The 27,807-nt window shown below is 41.2% G+C and overlaps 1 protein-coding gene across 3 annotated transcripts; it reads right to left on the bottom strand.

The window, feature by feature from the left end:
* Positions 1-900: 900 nt before the first annotated feature.
* LOC106572659 (beta-1,4 N-acetylgalactosaminyltransferase 1) lies at positions 901-27,721 on the bottom strand. Of its 3 annotated transcripts, XM_045696321.1 has the most exons (12): positions 27,439-27,715; positions 23,559-23,654; positions 16,410-16,655; positions 15,980-16,162; positions 15,028-15,134; positions 14,823-14,860; positions 13,629-13,809; positions 10,486-10,578; positions 9,363-9,550; positions 8,976-9,116; positions 7,940-8,177; positions 901-1,280 (listed from the first exon to the last, which is right to left on the bottom strand). In XM_045696321.1, the coding sequence occupies exons 3-12, from the start codon at positions 16,625-16,627 to the stop codon at positions 1,072-1,074; spliced, it is 1,596 nt and encodes a 531-aa protein (XP_045552277.1). In that variant the 5' UTR covers positions 16,628-16,655; positions 23,559-23,654; positions 27,439-27,715; the 3' UTR covers positions 901-1,071. The 3 variants fall into 3 exon arrangements, with proteins under 3 accessions (XP_045552277.1, XP_045552276.1, XP_045552278.1); XM_045696320.1 differs by lacking the exon at positions 23,559-23,654 and having other exon boundaries at positions 27,439-27,721; XM_045696322.1 differs by lacking the exons at positions 13,629-13,809; positions 14,823-14,860; positions 23,559-23,654 and having other exon boundaries at positions 27,439-27,721.
* Between the last annotated feature and the right edge of the window lie 86 nt (positions 27,722-27,807).

Raw genomic sequence — 27,807 nt, forward strand, 5'->3', positions numbered from 1 at the left:
GGTGGAGTTGTCACACATGCAGCTAAAAAAAATATGTCTGCTCAACCCAAAATTACAACGAACTAATTGCAGCATTACTGCAAAAATGGAAGAGGCAAGTGGAAGACCAAAATTGGTTAAAGAAAATAAGTAAAAAAGCATACCAGTTTCATAAGGACCAAAACAATATAAATAAATGTTTTTGCCTCAATGGCGCTGCCCGTGCGCTCACAGATGTCATAATGGGACATGTAGAAAGATGACGTCTCTATCATTCTCTACGGTGGAAACACACCTTGACCAAAGCATGATCAGCACAGACAAAGGAGATGCTCATTGGCTTGGTTCTTCACTTTCAATGTTTGTTTCCACACATTCACTGTGTCCACAACAAATGCTGTGGTGGTGACCAGGGGCATCATGCACCCCAAAAATCAGAGGGGGCACAAAGTACATGAGGATGGCTGGGGGGGGTTTTATGTCCCTCGTCCGGAAGTTGGAGATTTTACATTTGTTCCAAAAACCCAAAACAGCTTTTTCCTGCCATCTATAACCGTAATCACTACGCTTAATATATCTAAAAAAATATGTATATTTTACTGGTTACTTAGCATACCCTCTTGAGCGGTCTGTATCCTCCTGACTAGTGATAAATATGCTTCTCTGCTAAAACCTGGGTAAAAGATTGAAAGGAATGTGAGTCTTATTCAGTGCATTTAGTTATTAGGTTCTTTTCTAAAGTATACGAACCTTGTCAGCAGGCATGCCAGCTAAGATGGACAAGCTAGCTACTCTAGCTTGATTGATAGCCTGAAATGGCATCTTGTTGTTAGCTAGTTATGAGGTTGGGAGATGGCTTTAGCTAATCCAGATTGGAAACCTAACTTCATAAAATCATTGGTGGCTAGTAGTATTACAGAGCAACAACAACAAAAATGACATACAAAAAATACAATCTGAGGGGGGGAATGTGCCCCTATGCCCCCTATGGGCATGACACCACTGTTGGTGATGACAAAAAATGGCTGCTCAGTGTAACAAAAATAAAAACCTCAGTTTTAAAACCTCAAGTGATAGCTTGAAGAGCCTGTTTCAGTTACTAGACATGCATTTGAGTCTGTTCTTGAAGTAAAAAAGGGCATTTTTGATTTGGACAGCATCCGATGAGGAGTAGCGGAACTTGGCGTAGGCCTTCTCACTGTCTGACTTGCCCCATGGCAACTTGATCTTAGATGCATGGTTTATGATGATGTCATCACAGGAAGCTATGTGGAGGATCCCGAGCCCGTCGATGAAGAACTCTGAGGACGCAATAAAAGCTTTTTATAATTTGATCACAAAAGGAATGTCTTGTTTTCTTGTTGCAGACTTTCAGTGACATGTCACAGTTTATGTTCTCAGTCTAGAAGGATTGACTTATTAAATCAAACTGTATTTATCACATGGTTCGTAAACAACAGGTGTAGACTAAAAGTGAAATGCTTAGATTTGGCCTTGTGTTTTAGGTCATTGTCCTGCTGAAAGGTGAATTCATCTCCCAGTGTCTGTTGGAAGGCAGACTGAACCTAGTTTTCCAATAGGATTGTGCTTAGCTCCATCCAATTTCATTTTTATAATAAAACTCCCCAGTCCTTAATGATTACAAGCATACCCATAACATGATGCAGCCACCACTATGCTTGAAAATATGGAGAGTGGTACTCAGTAATGTGTTGTATTGGATTTTCCCAAACATAATACTTTGTATTCAGGACAAAAACTCAATTGCTTTGCCACATTTATTTTGCAGTATTACTTTAGTGCCATGTTGCAAACATGTTTTGGAATATTTGTATTATGTACAGGCTTCCTTCTTTTTAGTTAGTATTGTGGAGTAACTACAATTATTATTTTTTATCCATCCTCAGTTCTCATATCACAACATTTTAAAATCACCATTGACCTCATGGTGAAATCCCCGAGAAGTTTCCTTCCTCTTCGGCAACTGAGTTAGGAAGGATACTTATATCTTTGTAGTGATGGGGTGTATTGATATACTATCCAAAGCCTAATGAATAACTTCACAATTTTTTAACACATCTACCAAACGGTGCACTTCTTTGCGAAACCTCCTTAGTCTTTGTGGTTGAACCTGTGCTTGAAATTCACTACTAGATGGAGGGACCTTACAGATACTAGTATGAGTGGGGTACAGAGATGAGGTAGTCATTGAAAAATCACATTTAACACTATTATTAAACACAGAATGAGTCCATACAACTAATACGATTTGTTAAGCACACTCCTGAACTTATTTAGGCTTGCCATAACAAAGGGGTTCATCACTTATTGACTCAATACATTTTAGCAGTGGTGTAAATTACTTAAGTAAAAATACATTAAAGTACTACTTAAGTCGTTTTTTGGGGTATCTGTAATTTACTTAACTATTTATATTTTTGACATATTTTACTTCTCTACATTCCTAAATAAAATATTGTATTTTTTACTCCATACAAAGTACACGTTACATTTGAATGCTTAGCAGGAAAGGGAAATTGTCAAATTCACCCACTTATCAACAGAACACGTGGTCATCCCTACTCTATCTTTTACAAAGGATCTCTGCTCTAACGTGACACTTCCTACGTCTTCCATGGGCGCTCAGAGCCCGGGAAAAAACAGAATGTCGTCATCCCAGCCCCAGGCTGAAACACATTATCGCCTTTCTCAAGTGGCCGATCAAGGGACTGTGGGCATTAGGCGCGTGCCCTGGCCGCCCCCGTCTTTGTGATTTTTCCTCTGTTTGCCGAAAAGGAGATTCCCGGTCGGAATATTATCGCTTTTTTACGAGATAAATTGCATAAAAATTGATTTTAAACAGCGGTTGACATGCTTCGAAGTACGGTAATGGAATATTTATAATTTTTTTTGTCACGAATTGCGCCATGCGCGCGACCCTGATTTACCATTTTGGATAGTGTCTGGGACGCACGAACAAAACGCCGCTATTCGGATATAACGATGGATTATTTTGGACCAAACCAACATTTGTTTTTGAAGTAGCAGTCCTGGGAGTGCATTCTGACGAAGACAACAAAAGGTAATCAAACTTTTATAATAGTAAATCTGATATTGGTGAAGGCTAAACTTGCCGGGTGTCTAAATAGCTAGCCCGTGATGGCTGGGCTATGTACTTAGAATATTGCAAAATATGCTTTCACCAAAAAGCTATTTTAAAATCGGACATATCGAGTGCATAGAGGAGTTCTGTATCTATAATTCTTAAAATAATTGTTATGCTTTTTGTGAACGTTTATCGTGAGTAATTTAGTAAATTGTTAGCAAATTTCCCGGAAGTTTGCGGGGGGTATGCTAGTTCTGAACGTCACATGCTAATGTAAAAAGCTGTTTTTTGATATAAATATGAACTTGATTGAACAAAACATGCATGTATTGTATAACATAATGTCCTAGGTGTGTCATCTGATGAAGATCATCAAAGGTTAGTGCTGCATTTAGCTGTCTTCTGGGTTTTTGTGACATTATATGCTAGCTTGAAAAATGGGTGTCTGATTATTTCTGGCTTGGTACTCTGCTGACATAATGTAATGTTTTGCTTTCGCTGTAAAGCCTTTTTGAAATCGGACAGTGTGGTTAGATAAACGAGAGTCTTGTCTTTAAAATGCTGTGAAATAGTCATATGTTTGAAAAATGGAAGTTTTTGTATTTTTGAGGAATTTGTAATTCGCGCCACGCCTATCATTGGATATTGGAGCAGGTGTTCCGCTAGCGGAACGTCTAGATGTAAGAGGTTAAAGGTAAGTGAATATTTCTAATGTTATTTATGCATTTAGATGACTCCAAAATGGCAGCTATCTGTATTGCCTACTCAGATTATTGCAAAGTGTGCTTTCCCAGTAAAGTTATTTTGAAATCTGTCAATGCGGTTGCATTCAGGAGATGTTAATCTATAATTCTTTGAATAACAGTTTAATATTTTATCAACGCTTATAATGAGTATTTTTGTAAATTCACCAGCAGTTTTTGGGGAGATACATTTTCTGAACGTCACGCACCGATGTAAAATGCTGTTTTTGGATATAAATATGAACTCGATAGAACAAAAAAATGCATGTATTGTCTAACATAATGTCCTAGGAGTGTCATCTGATGAAGATTGTCAAAGGTTAGTGCATCATTTTAGCTGGTTTTCTGCTTTTGGTGATGCCTGTCCTTGCATTGAAAATGGCTGTGTGTAATGTTTTGTCTATGTACTCTCCTAACATAATCTAACTTTATGCTTTCGCCGTAACGCCTCTTTGAAATCGGACAATGTGGTTGGATTAAGGAGATGTTTATCTTTCACATGGTGTAAAATAGTTGATCGTTTGAGAAATTGAAATTATTAGATTTTTGCTGTTTTGAATTTCGCAGCATGTATCTTGTCAAGCAATCCCGTTACCGGGATAAGAACGGGAAGGGGTGTCCCCAACAGGCTAACCCCTCCTGTCTCAGACTCCAGAATTTATGCTGCGGTAGTTTATGTGTCGGGGGGCTTGGGTCAATCTGTTATATCTGGAGTATTTCATCAGTGTCCTGTGTGAATTTAAGTATGCTCTCTCTAATTCTCTCTTTCTCTCTCTCTAGGACCATGCCTCAGGACTACGTGGCCTGATGACTCCTTGCTGTCCCCAGTCCACCTGGCCGTGCTGCTGCTCCAGTTTCAACTGTTCTGCCTGCGGCTATGGAACCCTGATCTGTTCACCGGACGTGCTACCTGTCCCAGACCTGCTGTTTTCAACTCTCTAGAGACAGCAGGAGCGGTAGAGATACACTCAATGATCGGCTATGAAAAGCCAACTGACATTTACTCCTGAGGTGCTGACTTGTTGCACCCTCGACAACTACTGTGATTATTATTATTTGACCATGCTGGTCATTTATGAACATTTGAACATCTTGGCCATGTTCTGTTATAATCTCCACCCGGCACAGCCAGAAGAGGACTGGCCACCCCTCATAGCCTGGTTCCTCTCTAGGTTTCTTCCTAGGTTTTGGCCTTTCTAGGGAGTTTTTCCTAGCCATCGTGTTTCTACACCTGCATTACTTGCTGTTTGGGGTTTTGGGCTGGGTTTCTGTACAGCACTTTGGGATATCAGCTGATGTAGGAAGGGCTATATAAATACATTTCATTTGATTTGATTTTGACCAGTAAGCAGAGATAAGGCGGGGCTTTACCTAGCAAAGACTTATAGGTGACCTGGAGCAGTGGTGGGTAGTTCAGTTGAAGTCCGAAGTTTACATACCCTTAGGTTGGAGTCATTATAACTCGTTTTTCAACCACTCCACAAATGTCTTGTTAACAAACTATAGGTTTGGCAAGTCGGTTAGGACATCTAATTTGTGCATGACACAAGTCATTTTTCCAACAATTGTTTAGACAGATTATTTCACTTATAATTCACTGTATCACAATTCCAGTGGGTCAGAAGTTTACATACACTAAGTTGACTGTGCCTTTAAACAGCTTGGAAAATTCCAGAAAATGATGTCATGGCTTTAGAAGCTTCTGATAGGCTAATTTACATCATTTGAGTCAATTGGAGGTGTACCTGTGGATGTGTTTCAAGGCCTACCTTCAAACTCAGTGCCTCTTTGCTTGACATAATGGGAAAATCAAAGGAAATCAGCCAAGACCTCAGGAAAAAAATTGTAGACCTCCATAAGTCTGGTTCATCCTTGGGAGCAATTTCCAAACGCCTGAAGGTACCACGTTCATCTGTACAAACAATAGTACGCAAGTATAAGCACCATGGGACGATGCAGCCCATGGTGCTTATACTTGATAGGAAGGAGACGCGTTCTGTCTCCTAGAGATTAACGTACTTTGGTGCGAAAAGTGCAAAGCAATCCCAGAACAACAGCAAAGAACCTTGTGAAGATGCTGGAGGAAACAGGTACAAAAGTATCTATATCCACAGTAAAACGAGTCCTATATCGACATAACCTGAAAGGCCGCTCAGCAAGGAAGAAGTCACTGCTCCAAAACCGCCATAAAAAAAGCCAGACTACGCTTTGCAACTGCACATGGGGACAAAGATTGTAGATTTTGGAGAACTGTCCTCTGGTCTGATGAAACAAAAATAGAACTGTTTGGCCATAACGACCATCGTTATGTTTGGAGGAAAAAGGGGAAGGCTTGCATGCCGAAGAACACCATCCCAACCGTGAAGCACGGGGGTGGCAGCATCATGTTGTGGGGGTGCATTGCTGCAGGCGGGACTGGTGCACTTCACAAAATAGATGGCATCATGAGGAAGAAAATTGATGTGAATATATTGAAGCAACATCTCAAGACATCAGTCAGGGAGTTAAAGCTTTGTAACAAATGGGTCTTCCAAATGGACAATGACCACAAGCATACTTCCACAGTTGTGTCAAAATGGCTTTAAGGAAAACAAAGTCAAGGTAATGGAGTGGCCAGCACAAAGCTCTGACCTCAAACCCTATAGAAAATTTGCGGGCAGAACTGAAAAAGCGTGTGCTAGCAAGGAGTCCTACAAATCAGACTCAGTTACACCAGCTCTGTCAGGAGGAATGGGCCAAAATGCACCCAACCTATTGTGGGAAGCTTGTGGAAGGCTACCCGAAACATTTGACCCAAGTTAAACAATTTAAAGGCAATGCTAACAAATACTAATTGAGTGTATGTAAACTTTTGACCCACTGGGAATGTGAAGAAAGAAATAAAAGATGAAATAAATTATTCTCTCTACTATTATTCTGACATTTTGTATATGGGGCTTTAGTGACAAAACGGATGGCACTGTGATAGACTACATCCAATTTGCTGAGTAGAGTGTTGGAGGCTATTTTGTAAATGACATCACCGAAGTCAAGGATCGGTAGGATGGTCAGTTTTATGAGGGTATGTTTGGCAGCATGAGTGAAGGAGGCTTTGTTGCAAAATAGGAAGCCGATTCTAGATTTCATTTTGGATTGGAGATGCTTAATGTGAGTCTGGAAGGAGAGTTTACAAGGAGAGTTTACAACCAGACACCTAGGTATTTGTAGTTGTCCACATATTCTAAGTCCGAACCATCCAGAGTAGTGATGCTAGTCAGGCGGGCGGGTATGGGCAGCGATCGGTTGAAGAGCATGCATTTCGTTTTACTAGCATTTAAGAGCAGTTGGAGGCCACGGAAGGAGTGTTGTATGGCATTGAATCTTGTTTGGAGGTTTGTTAGCACAGTGTCCAAAGAAGGGCCAGATGTAACAGAATGGTGTCGTCTGCTTAGAGGTGGATCAGAGAATCACCAGCAGCAAGAGCGACATCATTGATATATACCTAGTGGTGATGCAGCCAGTCAAGGTGTTCTCAATGGTGCAGCTGTAGAACTTTTTGATGATCTGAGGGCCCATGCCAAATCTTTTCAGATTTCTGTGGGGGCAGAGGTGTTGTCGTGCCTTCTTCATGACAGTGTTGGTGTGTGTGTGTGTGTGGACCATGTTAATTCTTTAGTGATGTGGAAACTGAGGACCATGAAGCTCTCGACTCGTTCCACTACAGACCTGTCGATGTGGATTGGGGCGTGCTCGGCCCTCCTTTTCCTGTAGTCCACGATCAGCTCCTTTGTCTTGCTGACATTGAGGGAGAGGTTGTTGTCCTGGCACCACACTGACAGGTCTCTGACCTCCTCTCTATAGGTGGTTTCATCATCGTCTGTGATCAGGCCTAATGCCGTTTTGTTGTCAGCAAACATAATGATGGTGTTGGAGTTGTGCGTGGCCACGAAGTTGTGGGTGAACAGGGAGCACAGGAGGGGACTAAGCACACACCCTTGGGGGTATTACACCTAAAGTATGTTGGTCTTTTGCTGTTCCTTTGATTTGTGTTACCACAATTAAAATAAAAGCAATATTGTGATCAGTAATAAGGAAAACCTCTGGACTCTAGTGATGAGACAAAGACACTCACCTAGATGAGCCACACGGTTCAGACGAGGATCGAATCCCACTTGCTGCATCTTGTCTGTCCTCCCCATGAAGAAGTTGATAACAGCGTCGGCTAGGACACAGTTAGGAAAGCCATCAATGACATGATGGTATCCATTTCTGATGTGTATACAGTCCCCCTCCTCACCCCCTTCCTCCACTGAGATGGTGTGGCGGTAAGTAGCAGTGTAGCCTGTAGTTTCTCTCACAGCACCACCCACCTGGGGTAACAGACACAAAAAGAACAAAATGAATGGGAAGATAATATGATTCACCACAAATGAGTTGCCACAATGTAAAATCATCAAGTTCAATAACACTTCCGGCGCAAAACCAGTATTTCCTGACTAACTGATTCTCCCACCATAACTGCTACCTAACTCCTACCTACTTCAGAAAGTATTCACACCCTTAGATTTTTTTCTCATTTTGTTGTATTACAGCCTGAATTTAAAATGGATTAAATTGAGATTTTTTGGGGTCACTGGCCTACACACAATACCCCATAATGTCAAAGTGGAATTTTGTTTATATGCAACATTTTAACAAATGAATAAACAATGAAAAGATTGAGTCAATAAGTATTCAAGCCCTTTGTTATGGCCAGCCTAAATAGTTCAGGAGTAAAAATGTGCTTAACATCATAATCATAATATTCACATAATAAGTTGCATGGACTGTTTAACATGATTTTTGAATGATTACATCATCTCTGTACCCCACGCAAACAATTATCTGTAAGGTCCCTCAGTTGAGCAGGGAGGTTTTCCAACGCCTCGCAAAGGGCACCTATTGGTAGATGGGTACAAATACAAAAAGCAGACATTGAATGTCCCTTTGAGCATGATGACGTTATTTATTACACTGTGTAATTCCACCCCAGGTTCTACTATGGTTCTAACCTGATTCTACCCTGGTTTTAGTCATTCCTCTCAGAGAGGCCTCACCCTCATCACTCACCAGGTCCAGATCTATGCGCACGCACACACACGCAAACACACACACAAACAAACACACACCATGTCCAGGGTGGTCTTCTCCAGGATCTCCACCATATTCTCCAGCCTGGTGTTGGAGGTGAAGAGGAAGTCATCGTCCACCCACAGCACATACTTGGTGGTCACCTGAGAGACAGCCAGATTCCTCCCTGCAAACCAACCCTGCACGGAGGTAGACAGACAGGACAAAGACTTAATTACCAATCTGGCAATAGCCGAACGTTTGATAGCCAAGTTGTTCTTAAATCCTGGACATGGAGATCCTCAGAGTATCAGGAAGGAATCAATCAAGTTAATGAAATACTGGGCTGGAACAAAAGGACAACTTGTGGGTCCCCCAAGACCAGAACTGAAGAAGATTGCTGTTAAGAAACAGGAGCTACACTTCCCAAAATAAAGTTTGCTTACCTTCCCAAATGGCATAATGTAATGTTCAATGTGTGGACCCTTCACTGGCTGGGGGTGCTCGTTGTCATCTGCTATTACTATGGCGACAGTGGGGTAGAACTCACGTATGCTGTCAATCAGATCCTGCAGTTTGTCATAACGCAGAAATGTCTTGGTAGCTATGGTGACAAGTGAGCTTATGCTGTATTCTGAGGAAAAAGGAAAGGTGTGTTCCTACCCAATTATGAATATTCATACTTATATTTAACTTCAGTTACTTTCATAATACAGAAATCATCCCCCATATGATGCAAAATGCATAATTTTTTTAATTAACTTGGCAAGTCGGTTAAGAACAAAATCTTATTTACAATGACGGCCTACCCTGGCCAAACCCTAACGATGCTGGGCCAATTGTGCGCCGCCCTATGGAATTCCCAATCACGGCCGGTTATGATACAGCCTCGAATTGAACCAAGGTTTGTAGTAACGCCTCTAGCACTCAGATGCAGTGCCTTAGACCGCTGTGCCACTCGGGAGCCCTACGTGATGACTTCTATATTTTGAAAGTTATATATCTAGAAAACTTGATTGCTTACAAGCAAAACATTTTGGGACTATGTCAACAATGGACTAATAAAACAAATACCAAAATATAGTTTTGGGGTGGAATTGTCCTATAAGTACTTTAATGTAATAGATTTCCAATCAAATGGGCCAAAATAGCTTTTTTAGCAAAAAATAATATTTCTCAAGCAAGAATTTTGCTAGGACTGTCTGTGAGTGGTCTGAGTGGGGAGAGCAAAACTGAACACTAGCTGTCATTGGTAGAGAGATTTGGAACTCTTTTAACCAATTTACAGCATGGTGATGTCACCATGGAAAGCCTGAAACTCCTAGAAGGTCCTGTGTAGATTGAATTTTCAACCAGCAACTATCAGGAAATAAGACTGATCAAATGTGTTCACGCTTTCATCAGCTGTTATACAATTTGATACAAAACACAGGAAAAACTGAATTTTGACTTCACTGGTCCTTAAACAACATTGCAACATTTAGGACCTTGGATCCCTACGATAACTGTACAGATACAAATAACTGTACAGTGGTCAAATGACAAATTAACAACCCATACAGTACATACCTCCAGTGTAAACTGAGTGATAGAGCTTGGGAATAACAGCATGTCCAACCTTCATGGTAAAAACTGACTGGTGTCCATCAGTCTCAAACTGCACTGCAATAGAGCAGATAAACACATTTCATCACTCTATCTCAAGTATATCACAATACAGTATAGTTCATTTGATTAAATATAATCAAATGAACAAAACAAAAATGTACACTGCTCAAAAAAATAAAGGGAACACTAAAATTACACATCCTAGATCTGAATGAATGAAATAATCTTATTAAATACTTTTTTCTTTACATAGTTGAATGTGCTGACAACAAAATCACACAAAAATAATCAATGGAAATCCAATTTATCAACCCATGGAGGTCTGGATTTGGAGTCACACTCAAAATTAAAGTGGAAAACCACACTACAGGCTGATCCAACTTTGATGTAATGTCCTTAAAACAAGTCAAAATGAGGCTCAGTAGTGTCTGTGGCCTCCACGTGCCTGTATGACCTCCCTACAACGCCTGGGCATGCTCCTGATGAGGTGGCGGATGGTCTCCTGAGGGATCTCCTCCCAGACCTGGACTAAAGCATCCGCCAACTCCTGGACAGTCTGTGTTGCAACGTGGCGTTGGTGGATGGAGCGAGACATGATGTCCCAGATGTGCTCAATTGGATTCAGGACTGGGGAACAGGCGGGCCAGTCCATAGCATCAATGCCTTCCTCTTGCAGGAACTGCTGACACACTCCAGCCACATGAGGTCTACCATTGTCTTGCATTAGGAGGAACCCAGGGCCAACCGCACCAGCATATGGTCTCACAAGGGGTCTGAGGATCTCATCTCGGTACCTAATGGCAGTCAGGCTACCTCTGGCGAGCACATGGAGGGCTGTGCGGCCCCCCAAAGAAATGCCACCCCACACCATGACTGACCCACCGCCAAACCGTCATGCTCGAGGATGTTGCAGGCAGCAGAACGTTCTCCACGGCGTCTCCAGACTGTCATGTCTGTCACATGTGCTCAGTGTGAACCTGCTTTCATCTGTGAAGAGCACAGGGCGCCAGTGGCGAATTTGCCAATCTTGGTGTTCTCTGGCAAATGCCAAACGTCCTGCACGGTGTTGGGTTGTAAGCACAACCCCCACCTGTGGACGTCGGGCCCTCATACCACCCTCATGGAGTCTGTTTCTGACCGTTTGAGCAGACACATGCACATTTGTGCCCTGCTCGAGGTCATTTTGCAGGGCTCTGGCAGTGCTCCTCCTGCTCCTCCTTGCACAAAGGCGGAGGTAGCGGTCCTGCTGCTGGGTTGTTGCCCTCCTACGGCCTCCTCCACGTCTCCTGATGTACTGGCCTGTCTCCTGGTAGCGCCTCCATGCTCTGGACACTACGCTGACAGACACAGCAAACCTTCTTGCCACAGCTCGCATTGATGTGCCATCCTGGATGAGCTGCACTACCTGAGCCACTTGTGTGGGTTGTAGACTCCGTCTCATGCTACCACTAGAGTGAAAGCACCGCCAGCATTCAAAGTGACCAAAACATCAGCCAGGAAGCATAGGAACTGAGAAGTGGTCTGTGGTTACCACCTGCAGAACCACTCCTTTATTGGGGGTGTCTTGCTAATTGCCTATAATTTCCATCTGTTGTCTATTCCATTTGCACAACAGCATGTGAAATTTATTGTCAATCAGTGTTGCTTCCTAAGTGGACAGTTTGATTTCACAGAAGTGCGATTGACTTGGAGTTACATTGTGTTGTTTAAGTGTTCCCTTTATTTTTTTGAGCAGTATACTTCACTTTACATTCAATGCCTAATGGGCCATAAGAGATCAAACTTGTTTAACAGTAGGTCTACAGATACTTGTTATTTTTATAACATCCACGTTAAAGTAATTCTGAGTTTAGTGAGCACCAAACTTGGTGGGTGTCAAATTAGCTAGCCTGTGATGGCCGAGCTATCTACTCAGAATATTGCAAAATGTGCTTTCGCCGAAAAGCTATTTTAAAATCTGACACCGCGATTGCATAAAGGAGTTCTGTATCTATAATTCTTAAAATAAATTATGTTTTTTGTGAACGTTTATCATGAGTAATTTAGTAAATTCACCGGAAGTTTGCGGTGGGTATGCTAGTTCTGAACATCACATGCTAATGTAAAAAGCTTGTTTTTGATATAAATATGAACTTTATTGAACAAAACATGCATGTATTGTATAACATAATGTTCTAGGAGTGTCATCTGATGAAGATCAAAGGTTAGTGCTGCATTTAGCTGTGGTTTTGGTTTTTGTGACATATATGCTTGCTTTGAAAATGGCTGTGTGATTATTTTTGGCAGGGTACTCTCCTGACATAATCTAATGTTTTGCTTTCGTTGTAAAGCCTTTTTGAAATTGGACAATGTGGTTAGATTAACGAGAGTCTTGTCTTTAAAATGGTGTAAAATAGTCATATGTTTGAGAAATTGAAGTTATAGCATTTGAGGTATTTGTATTTCGCGCCACGCTCTACCATTGGATATTGGTGAGCGGAACATCTGTCCCTAAAAGGTTAATTAACATATGGAAATGGATAGTGACAACATGGTTATTGTTGTACACAAAACACCGCTTCCCCCTAGTCTGCCTCTGTGCTAACATCTCGTTCCCCAAACAGCTAAACTCACTTTGAATCGCACTCTAGACTCAGTCTCGTTCAGCAAACAAGCTGTAATCTATAGTCTACCACACCTACATTGCAACATGGAATGTCAAATACCAGCACTGCTTTACCACTGCTTTTTCTCCAGTTGCGGCATGCTCTCTTACCTAAACACGGACTATGTAATTATAGTGTAGGTTAGTTGTGTGCCCCTCCCAGGGAATAATAGACAGGTTTATAAAGAATTTGAGACTGTGTTGATGCACTGAGGTAAAAAGTGACAAGGAGTGGCATGACAGGGAGTGGCATGATAATGGGGAATTGGGTGGCGGGGGTTGAGAACTGCTCAAAAGACACATTTCTGTTGTTTGCTGTTACTAAATGGGCAATAAAGTTGTATTGTATAGTATGGCATACAGCTCCTGTACAGCTGCAGGCACTAAAAAGTTTGTTTTCAAAACCCTGTATTGCAGTATCAGAACTCAGGACTAGACACACACAGAGGGGCTGACCAACCTGTGTCAGCCGTCCTAGGGTGGAACAAGGTGTTGGTGTAGGTGACAAACTGTAGCTGTCTGTTCAGAGTGGAGAGGAGTCTACTGGACAAAGTCATGTGCATCATTCCCTGTCCTCTAATGGAGACCCCGTCTACGGTGGCTAACACATCAAATGTCCCCAGGGTAGCAGTCAGATTCACCTATAGGACATGATAGGGAGGATTCAGTTTAATTCAAATAACTACGGTAGTCTGCTTGGGGCAATTACAATGGTCACAAAATGACTGTAGATCACTTTGTTAAACATGAATCAACATTTTATATTTTAGCAGACACTCTTGTCCAGAGCGACTTACAGGTTATTAAGTGTCGTGCTCAAGGGCACATAGACAGATGGTTCGACTCCCTGAGCCGACAAGGTGAACAAACAACCTTTCGGTTACTGGCTAAACGCTCTAACCGCTAGATTACCTGCCACTACAACATATACTGAACAAAAATATAAACGCAACATGTAAAGTGTTGGTCCCATGTTGCATGAGCTGAAATAAAAGATCCCAGAAATGTTCCATATGCACAAAGTTTCATTTTATTGATGTAAATTTGAATGCACAGAGATAGCGTGACGATATCCTGAGGCACATTGTCGTGCCATTCGTCACCTCATGTTTCAGCAACATGTCTTAAGATAAAGTGTACAACCAACACCTGTTCAATATGGCCAGTGTCAGTAAACGTTGGCAAAAAAGCATAATGAAATTGTTGGCAGCAGAGCTGGTTAGGCTGTTTTCATGTTATCCAGAGGTAAACAAACAATCGGCCAGAGTGTGCGATCTGATCGTTCCGAGAGCGAAACGTAATGGGTGGGGCTAGAGCTTAATAGGGTATGAACATAGAAGAGCTCTTCACTAGATAAAATCCCAATTTCAAATGTTGCTACATAGGACCACATCCAGGTGGTGAGTCACAATTGTGGTCAGATCAGATACTGACTGGTTTTCTGTTCCACGCACCCTACCTTTTCTTCAATGTATCTGTGACTAACTGATGCATATCTGTATTCCCAGTCATGTGAGATCCATAGATTAGGGTCTCATTTATTTATTCAAATTGACTGATTTCCTTATATGAACTGTAACTCAGTAAGATCTTTGTTGCATGTTGCGTTTATGTTTTTGTTCCAATGTAGTATTATAAATGGAGATAAACTTACTGTATGAAGTTGTCTATGCTTTTCTTTCAGACCCAACCCTTAAAAAAGAGAATTCCAACTTCAGTCATAAGGTCAGGTTAGTTTTGTTTTAACTGTTCTACAGTTATGGTTGGGACAAAGGCGATATTTACAACAATGCTGCAAAAATCCCTTCTGCCCCGAGTGTAAATCTTTTCAGTGGAATAACTACTTTATTTAGTCTTACCAGGGATAACGATAGTCTTGAGAGGGCGAACCTCCACCCCCTGGGTAGGGTACTGCAGGGGACTGTTGGCTTCTGCTATAACAAGGAGGTCTGCGGGAGTCTGGTACCTGCAGCCAACATGGAGAAGTTAGCCAGACTAGAAATAAACTCAAGCTAAAGTATGATGGTGTAATGTACTGTAATGGGTCCTAGGTGTAGCTGGTGTAGAGAGTCAGGTGCAGGACTGCAGATATGAGTAATCAAAGTACTTTTACTCAAAATGTCAAATACACAAAGTAAGAAATACACGCACACCATGACAGACCGAAAATACAACAAACAATCACTCACAAAAAAACATGGGGGAATAGAGGGTTAAATAATGAACCAGTAATTGTGGGATTGAAATCACGTGTGTAAAACAAAGACAAAACAAATGGAAAATGAAAAGTGGATCGGTAGTGGCTAGAAGGCCGGTGACGTCGACCGCCGAACACCGCCCGAACAAGGAGAGGGACCGACTTCGGCGGAAGTCGTGACATGTACTTTTTATTTTGTACCTTTATTTTAACAGGAAGACATATTGAGACCTAGGTCTCTTTTACAAATGTACCCTGTATACACAACATAAATACACACACGCACGCACGCACGCACGCACGCACACACACACACACACACACACACACACACACACACACACACAGCATCAAGTTGAAATGTATTTTGAATTTTTTCCAGCAATATGGTGCATTAAAACGAAAAACAGCATTGTAAACACGTCATGTACGTCACATATTTTATGTTGGATGTTGGCCTCAATCGATGGAGAGAAGGCAAAGAAGGGTGGGCCCATAACTTGAAAACAGTGGGGAGTTGCAGTATATAGTCGCAAGGTGCACAGCAAAGCAAATCACTAAATTCCAATGCACTGCAAAGCACAGCACAACACTTCAGTGTACTGTACAGTTACCTCTGCTGGAAGCTGTTGTACTCCTGCTGCCTGCGACTTTTCACCTGAGCCAGCTCTGCCTCCTGGAAGGCTGTGTGGAAGTCATCCTGGGCCCAGACACGGGGGAACAGCACTTGGGCAAAAGGCAGGTCGATGGCAGGCTTCTTATCTGCCTCACACACACACCCGTTCAGTGCCAGACGCCTGAATGAGATTAATGAAGAGCGTTGTGGACGGTTGGTAAGAGTATGGGACAAAATAAGTCACTATTAGTGCAATGGAAACCATGCAGGTTGATTTGATGGAGTCGAATCAGGAAGTAGTTCGAAATTTGAAACGCAATGAGGAAAATTGTAATTGGACCTGGAATTTCAGTTTGACCGAATTCAAATGAAATGCCATTTATGAATGTGTTATACATGTGTTATACCATTTGCCCATATGAACTCACCCTGCCACACTTTCCTTCAGGACATATGGGATATTGTCATAACTATTCTGGACATTTTGCAGCCTCTCCTTCAGAACCTTCTGTGCCTTGTAGCTCTGACCTTGTCCCACGTCAACAGTGGTGGGGGCCCTTCGAGTCCAGTAGAGGAGGAGGGCGAACAGTAGCAGTGGAGATAAAATGACGAGGTATGTTTTCTTCTGAACGAGGCAGCGCATCATGGACACAGTCAGACACAGATCGATGTCACTAGAGTACAGATCGGACAAATAAGACACTAGTCAGTCATGTGTTTCAGACCTGGGTTCAAATACATGGGTATTTTATTATTATTTGCTATTGAAATACTTATTTTCTATGTATTTGAGTCATTTCAAATAATGTGGCACAAAACCACTGCTTCTATTGGAAGTATTTGAAAGTATTTTCAAATAACTTCCTATGATGGCCTTCTATTTGAAAATATGTTCAAATAGATTATTTCAAATACCAAAACAGGCAATATGTATTTTCAAATATATGCTAATACTTTAAGTGTATTTCCAAATAAGCCTACATTCCAATATTCAACTACTTGTGATTAAAAATCTATAATAATAATAATAATATTTATTTCCTTAGGCTACTATTTTACAATGGTTTCACATTATTTGATATTGGTTTGACATTCAGATTATTTTTCTTCAAACAGTATATGGGTGATTTCGCGAACACGGGCCATTTTGTGTCTCAGGGTTAGATTTTTAAGATAACATTTTAATTTAGATGTTTTATTTCACATACATTAAGTAGAGACTAAAATAACCTTAATAAACTGTTTTTTCAGCTTTCAAAATGTTACACATTTTTATTTTCTAAAGCATTTCATGTCTGGATTTCACTGTTTGCACTGTTTTTGTCCTGTCTCACATCTGGACTTTTGACATTCTTCTATGTATTACACTTACAAAAGTCTTGATAATTAGAAAATATGTAATGCACCTGTTTAAAAAAAGAGTCAAATAAATGGAAACTACATACATATTAGATGTGCATAAGCTATTTTCTATTTGATACTTTTTGTACACAAAATACAGTCATCTCAAAGTATTGTGTCATTACCACCACGACAAGCAAATTACATAATAATAACATTTTCAAAAGTTTGTGTACTTGGTCACCATGGCTATGAATAGTGACAGTGGAGCACATGGAGGGGAATTCCAATTTTGTTGTCAGGAAATGATAGAAATATATAAAAAAAATAATATTGTACTTCATTACCAAATAGGCTATAATTTCATCAAATGATGTTAGATTTTTTAAATTATTTTTTAAATATGTGTATTTAGGATACATTGTATTCTAGCTGTTCAACTGGAGTTAGCATGCTATCCCTGCTATTTATGACCAAATTCCCCAAGATGGCATAGCAGTCAGACGTCCTTTGACCTCCTCTTGTCGTGTCCCGTGTATATATATATTTACATATTTTCTTCGCATATCTTTTTACATATTTTTTTTTCTAAAAACTCAAGCTCAAAACACTCTCCAGCAACCCGCCTCACCAATTAAAAAAAAAATAGTATTATTTACCTCAAATCTGAAATCCACAACAAAAGCTAGCCAGGTCACTGGCTAACGTTGGAGTTCAGCTTGCCACGGTTAGCGGTCATCAGCTATCCATTAGCTCGAAAAGCTATTGCCAGTTTTGTTACGCGCGACTCAGACCAGAGCCTACCGGACCTATTCTTTTTACTGCCGATGCGGAGCCCCATCGGGCCTTCACGACTGGACGACCGGCGTTATCTGCCCGAGGGAGTTATCCAACTGGCCCCTCTGTCGTGACGTAACCCGAACGCCCATCTGCGGCCCGCTAATCGTTAGCTGTCTTAGCTGTCTTATCGGCTGCTATCTGAATAGGTCTATCGGACTATAACTATTTTATAACTATTTTGCCAATTGAACTGGTCCCCCCTACCACACGGAACCCCACTAATCTACAGACGGAAACGCACGAGGTGGCTAAAAACAGACCTCCCTCCATCTTCTACCAGCTTGCTACCTATGGCTCGGCTAGCTGTCTAATTCTCACTGGACCCTTTGATCACTCGGCTACGCATGCCTCTCCTTAATGTCAATTTGCCTTGTCCATTGCTGTTCTGGTTAGTGTTTATTGTCTTATTTCACTGTAGAGCCTCTAGCCCAGCTCATTATACCTTATCCAACCTTTCAGTTCCTCCACCCACACATGCTATGACATCTTCTGGTTTCAATTATGTTTCTAAAGACAATATCTCTCTCATCACTCAATGCCTAGGTTTACCTCCACTGTATACACATCCTACCATACCTTTGTCTGTACATTATACCTTGAAGCTATTTTATCGCCCCCAGAAACCTGCTCCTTTTACTCTCTATTCCGGACGTCACAGACGACCAATCCTCATAGCTTTTAGCCATAACCTTATCCTCCTCCTCCTCTGTTCCTCTGGTGATGTAGAGGTGAATCCAGGCCCTGCAGTGTCTAGCTCCACTCCTATTCCCCAGGCGCTCTCTTTTGATGACTTCTGTAACCGTAATAGCCTTGGTTTCATGTATGTTAACATTAGAAGCCTCCTCCCTAAGTTTGTTTTTTTCACTGCTTTAGCACACTCTGCCAACCCGGATGTCCTAGCCGTGTCTAAATCCTGGCTTAGGAAGTCCACCAAAAACTCTGAAATCTTCATCCCTAACTACAACATTTTCAGACAAGATAGAACGGCCAAAGGGGGTGGTGTTGCAATCTACTGCAGAGACAGCCTGCAGAGTTCTGTCCTACTATCCAGGTCTGTACCCAAACAATTTGAACTTCTACTTTTAAAAATCTATCTCTCTAAAAACAAGTCTCTCACCGTTGCCGCCTGCTATAGACCACCCTCGGCCCCCAGCTGTGCTCTGGACACCATATGTGAACTGATTGCCCCCCATCTATCTTCAGTGCTCGTGCTGCTAGGTGACCTAAACTGGGACATGCTTAACACCCCGGCCATCCTACAATCCAAGCTTGATGCCATCAATCTCACACAAATGATTAATGAACCCACCAGGTACAACCCCAAAGCCGTAAACACGGGCACCCTCATAGATATCATCCTAACCAACTTGCCCTCTAAATACACCTCTGCTGTTTTCAACCAAGATCTCAGCGATCACCGCCTCATTGCCTGCATCCGTAATGGGTCAGCGGTCAAACGACCTCCACTCATCACTGTCAAATGCTCCCTGAAACATTTTAGCGAGCAAGCCTTTCTAATCGACCTGGCCCGGGTATCCTGGAAGGATATTGACCTCATCCCATCAGTAGAGGATGCCTTGTTATTTTTTAAAATGCCTTCCTCTCCATCTTAAATAAGCATGCCCCATTCAAGAAATTTAGAACCAGGAACAGATATAGCCCTTGGTTCTCTCCAGACCTGACTGCCCTTAACCAACACAAAAACATCCTGTGGCGTTCTGCATTAGCATCAAACAGCCCCCGTGATATGCAACTTTTCAGGGAAGTTAGAAACCAATATACACAGGCAGTTAGAAAAGCCAAGGCTAGCTTTTTCAAACAGAAATTTGCTTCCTGCAACACAAACTCTAAAAAGTTCTGGGACACTGTAAAGTCCATGGAGAATAAGAATACCTCCTCCCAGCTGCCCACTGCACTGAGGATAGGAAACTCTATCACCACCGATAAACCCACTATAATTGAGAATTTCAATAAGCATTTTTCTACGACTGGCCATGCTTTCCACCTGGCTACCCCTACCGCAGTCAACAGCACTGCACCCCCCACAGCTACTCGCCTAAGCCTTCCCCATTTCTCCTTCTCCCAAATCCATTCAGCTGATGTTCTGAAAGAGCTGCAAAATCTGGACCCCTACAAATCAGCCGGGCTAGACAATCTGGACCCTTTCTTTCTAAAATGATCTGCCAAAATCGTTGCAACCCTTATTACTAGCCTGTTCAACCTCTCTTTCATGTCGTCTGAGATTCCCAAAGATTGGAAAGCAGCTGCTGTCATCCCCCTCTTCAAAGGAGGGGACACTCTTGACCCAAACTGCTACAGACTAGAGGTCGACCGATTAATCGGAATGGCCGATTAATTAGGGCCGATTTCAAGTTTTCATAACAATCAAAAATCTGTATTTTTGGCTGCTGATTTAGCCGTTTTTTTTTCTTTTTCTTTTTTTTACACCTTTATTTAACTAGGCAAGTCAGTTAAGAACACATTCTTATTTTCAATGACGGCCTAGGAACGGTGGGTTAACTGCCTTGTTCAGGGGCAGAATGACAGATTTTTACCTTGTCAGCTCAGGGATTCAATCTTGCAACCTTACGGTTAACTAGTCCAACGCTCTAACCACCTGCTTTACATTGCACTCCACGAGGTTACGCGAATGCATAAGAAGCCAAGGTAAGTTGCTAGCTAGCATTAAACTTATCTTATAAAAAACAATCAGTCAATCATAATCACTAGTTAACTACACATGGTTGATGATATTACTAGTTTATCTAGCCTGTCCTGCGTTGCATATAATCGCTTAGGTACACGTTGCTCCAACAATAATCATCAATGCCTTTGTTAAAATCAATACACAAGTGTATATTTTTAAACCTGCATATTTAGTTAATATTGCCTGCTAATATGAATTTCTTTTAACTAGGGAAAATGTGTCACTTCTCTTGCAAACAGAGTCAGGGTATATGCAGCAGTTTGGGCCGCCTGGCTCGTTGCGAACTGTGAAGACTATTTCTTCCTAACAAAGACAGCCTACTTCGCCAAACGGGGATGATTTAACAAAAGCGCATTTGCGAAAAAAGCACAATCGTTGCACGACTGTACCTAACAATAAACATCAATGCCTTTCTTAAAATCAATACACAGAAGTATATATTTTTAAACCTGCATATTTAGCTAAAAGAAATCCAGGCAATATTAACTAGGTGAAATTGTGTCATTTTGTGTTCATTGCACGCAGTCAGGGGTATATGCAACAGTTTGGGCCGCCTGGCTCGTTGCGAACTAATTTGCCCGAATTTTACGTAATTATGACATAACATTGAGGGTTGTGCAATGTAACAGGAATAAGGTTTTGTTTTCGAGATGATAGGTTCCGGATTCGAGCATATTAATGACCTAAGGCTCATGTTTCTGTGTGTTATTATGTTATAATAAGTCTATGATTTGATAGAGCAGTCTGACTGAGCAGTGGTAGGCAGCAGCAGGCTCGTAAGCATTCATTCAAAATAGCACTTTCGTGCATTTTGCCAGCAGCCCTTCGCAATGCATTGCGCTGTTTATGACTTCAAGCCTGTCAACTCCCAAGACGAGGCTTGTGTAACCCATGTGAAATGGCTAGCTAGTTAGCCGGGTGCGCGCTAATAGCGTTTCAAACGTCACTCGCTCTGAGACTTGGAGTAGTTGTTTCCCCTTCCTCTACATGGGTAACGCTGCTTCGAGGGTGGCTGTTGTCGATGTGTTCCTGGTTCAAGCCCAGGTAGGAGCGAGGAGAGGGACGGAAGCTATACTGTTACACTGGCAATACTAAAGTGCCTATAAGAACATCCAATAGTCAAAGGTATATGAAATACAAATCATATAGAGAGAAATAGTCATATAATTCCTATAATAACTACAACCTAAAACATCTTACCTGGGAATATTGAAGACTCATGTTAAAAGGAACCACCAGCTTTCATATGTTCTCATGTTCTGAGCAAGGAACTTAAACGTTAGCTTTTTTACATGGCACATATTGCACTTTTACTTTCTTCTCCAACACTTTGTTTTTGCATTATTTAAACCAAATTGAACATGTTTCATTATTTATTTGAGGCTAAATTGATTTTATTGATGTATTATATTAAGTTAAAATAAGTGTTCATTCAGTATTGTTGTAATTGTCATTATTACAAATAAATAAATAAAAACAAAAAAAATCGGCCGATTAATCGGTATCGGCGGTTTTGGCCCCCCAATAATCGGCATCGGTATCGGTGCTGAAAAATCATAATCGGTCGACCTCTACTACAGACCTATATCTATCCTACCCTGCCTTTCTAAGGTCTTCGAAAGCCCAGTCAACAAACAGATTACCGACCATTTCGAATCCCACCACACCTTCTCCGCTATACAATCTGGTTTCAGAGCTGGTTATGGGTGCACCTCAGCCACGCTCAAGGTCCTAAATGATATCGTAACCGCCATCGATAAGAAACAATACTGTGCTGCCGTATTCATTGACCTGGCCAAAGCTTTCGACTCTGTCAATCACCACATCCTCATCGGCAGACTCAATAGCCTTGGTTTCTCAAATCATTGCCTCGCCTGGTTCACCAACTACTTCTCTGATAGAGTTCAGTTTGTCAAATCGGAGGGCCTGTTGTCCGGACCTCTGGCAGTCTCTATGGGGGTGCCACAGGGTTCAATTCTTGGGCCAACTCTTTTCTCTGTATACATCAATGATGTCACTCTTGCTGCTGGTGAGTCTCTGATCCACCTCTACGCAGACGACACCATTCTGTATACTCCTGGCCCTTCTTTGGACACTGTGTTAACAACCCAGATGAGCTTCAATGCCATACAACTCTCCTTCCGTGGCCTCCAACTGCTCTTAAATATAAGTAAAACTAAATGCATGCTCTTCAACCGATCGCTCCCTGCACCTGCACGCCTGTCAAGCATCACTACTCTGGACGGTTCTGACTTAGAATATGTGGACAACTACAAATACCTAGGTGTCTGGTTAGACTGTAAACTCTCCTTCCAGACTCACATCAAACATCTCCAATCCAAAGTTAAATCTAGAATTGGCTTCCTATTCGCAACAAAGCATCCTTCACTCATGCTGCCAAACATACCCTCGTAAAACTGACCATCCTACCGATCCTCGACTTCGGCGATGTCATTTACAAAATAGCCTCCAATACCCTACTCAACAAACTGGATGCAGTCTATCACAGTGCCATCCGTTTTGTCACCAAATCCCCATATACTACCCACCACTGCGACCTGTATGCTCTCGTTGGCTGGCCCTCGCTTCATACTCGTCGCCAAACCCACTGGCTCCAGGTCATCTACAAGTCCCTGCTAGGTAAAGTCCCCCCTTATCTCCGCTCACTGGTCACCATAGCAGCACCCACCTGTAGCACGTGCTCCAGCAGGTATATCTCTCTGGTCACCCCCAAAGCCAATTCCTCCTTTGGCCATCTCTCCTTCCAGTTCTCTGCTGCCAATGACTGGAACGAACAACAAAAATCTCTGAAACTGGAAACACATCTCCCTCACTAGCTGCACCAGCTGTCAGAGCAGCTCACAGATCACTGCACCTGTACATAGCCCATCTATAATTTAGCCCAAACAACTACCTCTTCCCCTACTGTATTTATTTATTTATTTATTTAGCTCCTTTGCACCCCATTATTTCTACTTTGCACTTTCTTCTACTACAAATCTACCATTCCAGTGTTTTACTTGCTATATTGTATTTACTTTTGCCACCGTGGCCTTTTTGCCTTTACCTCCCTTATCTCACCTCATTTGCTCACATTGTGTATAGACTTATTTTTCTACTGTATTATTGACTGTATGTTTGTTTTTACTCCATGTGTAACTCTGTGTTGTTGTATGTTGTCGAACTGCTTTGCTTTATCTTGGCCAGGTCACAATTGTAAATGAGAACTTGTTCTCAACTTGCCTACCTGGTTAAATAAAGGTGAAATAAAAGAAATAAATACATTTAAAAAAATACTGTTAAAATGTCATTCCCACCACACATCATTACCAGCACATAATGAACTGTGATGGTAAGGACAGAATTTGGTGGTAATGACAAAATATGTTAGTTTATACATTTTTACTTACCTTATGACCTGAAAAGACAAACACATTACAAAATGAACACTTATTTGCTAAATAAGAAATGTTGTATTATGTTCGGGTGATTGAGTGATTTTTATGTCTATTTATGTGACTTAAAATTATTATTACTGACTTTAATTACTTATTTTAAATGTTTCTATAAGATGCCCCATAAATCAACCAAGGAGAGGACAAGGACATACTTTTGTATATGTAGTGTATGTGGACACCCCTTCAAATTAGTGGATCAAATTAGCGGATTCGGCTATTTCAGCCACACCCGTTGCTGAAAGGTGTATAAAATCGAGCACACAGCTATGCAATCTCCATAGACAAACATTGGCAGGAGAATGGTCCACACTGAAGAGCTCAGTGACTTTCAACGTGGCACAGTCATAGGATGCCAACTTTCCAAAAAGTCAGTTAGTCAAATTTCTGCCCTGCTAAAGCTGCCCCGGTCAACTGTAAGTGTTGTTATAGTGAAGTGGAAACGTCTGGGAGCAACAACGGCTCATCCACAAAGTGGTAGGCCACACAAGCTCACAGAACGGAACTGCTGAGTGCTGAAGCGTGTAGTGCATAAAAATCATCTGTCCTACGTTTCGTAGAGGAGGAATAATGGTCTGGGGCTGTTTTTCATGGTTTGTGCTAGGCCCATTAGTTCTTGTGAAAGGAAATCTTAACGCTACAGCATACAATGACATTCTAGATGATTCTGTGCTTCCAACTTTGTAGCAACAGTTTTGGGGAAGGCCCTTTACTGTTTCAGCAATGCCCCCATGCACAAAGCCAGATCCATACAGAAATGGTTTGTTGAGATCGGTGTGGAAGAACTTCACTGGCCTGCACAGAGCCCTGACCTCAACCCCATTGAACAGCTTTGGGATGAATTGGAAGGAATGGTCTGTTCTATATCTTCAATAAAATTAAGCATGTACAACAATGACATTAAAATGTTTAATGGTATTTTTCATCATTTGTTTTATATAAAATGTAATTTCCACTACACTCTGCCATTACCACAATAGTACATATTTTTGAGGCCAATGTGTATTAAATTACATTTGATATTGATGATTTTTCCCATTTGTGAACCTTATATGCTAGTTCTTAAGATAATTTCTAAAGTAATGTAACATATTACGATTTTGATGTGGTAAATACATGTTTCTGAGTATCATCAAGGCATTTATGTTCTCAGCCACTATTAGAAAAAAGAAACGCACACCTATAAAGGCGAGGTGCTGGCTAGCGGAGTAGAACACTAGAAAATAAAGGAAAGCCGCACACTCTAAGAGCTCAGATGCAAAAATGTAATAACCAACGTTTCGACAGCGAAGCTGTCTTCATCAGGGTATCATCACAAACACTGCGAGATGAGTCATTTATATAGTGTCAAGAGACACACAGGTGTTTGTAATCATGGCCAAGTATGGCCTAATATCATTGGTTAACTCAAATATATAAAAAAATGGCATACAAAGAACATACAAAAAGACAAACAAATGGATAGCATACGATCATTAAATTTTTGCATCTGAGCTCTTAGAGTGTGCGGCTTTCCTTTATTTTCTACTACTCAGCCACTATTAGATCTTGTTTCCAGACAGAGTGAAGAAAATATTCAGATAGATAAAAAGCACTTTCAACAGGTTTCATTTTCCAAAACATTGAACATCCAAAAGTGCGCGTATTAGCAAAATTGACCATACAGAAACAGGATATAGCTAACATTCCACCCCTTGTACTCTTTGTCGTATGCCAAAGATATTTAGCGTGACAGGGGTGACAAGGAGTGGCATGATAGCTAAACAGACTGGTACCCATACCTATGAGCCGTTCCGGCTCAAGGCTACTTACTTAAATGCTTAATTAGAGCTTAGCCTAAATACTGTTTCACCTGTATGTGCCCACTCTGTTTAGTTAATTTGCTATTTTATTATATTCTGTCTTAGAGCTTGACTGAATAAAGATCTGTGGATTTCACAGCCATTTTTTTTCTCCGAAATAATGACACCTGACATTAACAGTCACTAATATTTGTATCAGAAATAAACTGTCACTGGTGTTGTCACTTCTAATGGGAAAGGGTCATCATATTTTACAGGGCCATATATGAAATTACATATATGGTATGACATTGGCAGTGTCAACGTGACATTAAGATTCAAACGACAGCTGTGCCGTAGGCTATTACAGATAACAAATATAGTTTGTATAGTGGACTAGAAGAGAGTCAGTACGCACCCAAATATAACACTTGAATGTAGGTCTATTTACACTCAAACACACGCGTATAGTGTAGTACACCTAAGACTCAAGAAGGCATAATGGAACAAAACATGCAATTTAATCTTATTGTACTAATAGTCGTTGTCAATGTTTAAACAACTAGTCAAATTTAGTTGATCAATATTTAATCAAGATAAAATGTAAAAAAAAATAAGTAATATCTTATAGTGCGACAGGAGAGAAAGATCTTTGTTCAATATCTGCTCAATAACCACGTATCCATCCAGTTTTTATAACCACGTATCCATCCCATATATAAAAAAAACATGACGGCTGCGACTATGTTTGTTCATTCGATATGCTGAGATCTTTTGCTATTGGTAAAATGAATTATGCAACAAACAGCGGTGGAAACGCCTTTATGAGCAAATGTTGATATAATAACCATAATATCGTTGTAAAATTGAAGTCACGCTATGATATATTGTGTGGTCCTTCCTCTACGACTTGGGAAACCATGCAGTTTATTAATGAAATCATTTATAATGAATTTCACAGGGTGTTGAAAGTGCACGGTGATCTTGATGCTCTTTTCCAATAGCCTAAACATCTAGGGTCTGATTCTGGTGACATGATAATCGACTCTTGACAGCTTTGACAAATAAAAATCGCCCTTATCTATAATAATTTATTCTTGTAGATCAGCCTACACGCACTGTATCTACCGGCTGTTGCCTAGAGCGCACATAAACATTTCTTATTTAGGGCAACATTTTTTAAAAAAAACTATCCGTAGAGTTGAAAATGTGATGCAAACACATTGAACGTCGCAAAAAGGAATGGACATATTTAAAGTAGCATAGTCTAATAGGCTAAAGTGTTACCATCGAATAGGCACACTTCGATAATTCAGATGCAGTAGAAACGTACCTGTCAAAATTGTTTCATTTAGCGCGCTGCTGTCACAGTTTGAGGTGCGTGCCCTTTCAAGTATAGTTGTAGAAGGCAATCTGCTCAAAGTCTAAACTTCAGTTAGTGCTAAACACGGCTGCTAGAATCTTGGCTAGAACCCACAACATTTATCATATTACTCCAGTGCTAGCCTCTCTACACTGGCTTCCTGTTAAGGCAAGGGCTGATTTCAAGGTTTTACTGCTAACCTACAAAGCATTACATGGGCTTGCTCCTACCTATCTTTCCGATTTGGTCCTGCCTTACATACCTACATGTATGCTACTGTCACAACACGCAGGCCTCCTAATTGTCCCTAGAATTTCTAAGTAAACAGCTGGAGGCAGG

The sequence above is a fragment of the Salmo salar genome, chromosome ssa15 (genome assembly GCF_905237065.1).
Source record: "Salmo salar chromosome ssa15, Ssal_v3.1, whole genome shotgun sequence".
Classification (NCBI taxonomy): domain Eukaryota; kingdom Metazoa; phylum Chordata; class Actinopteri; order Salmoniformes; family Salmonidae; genus Salmo; species Salmo salar.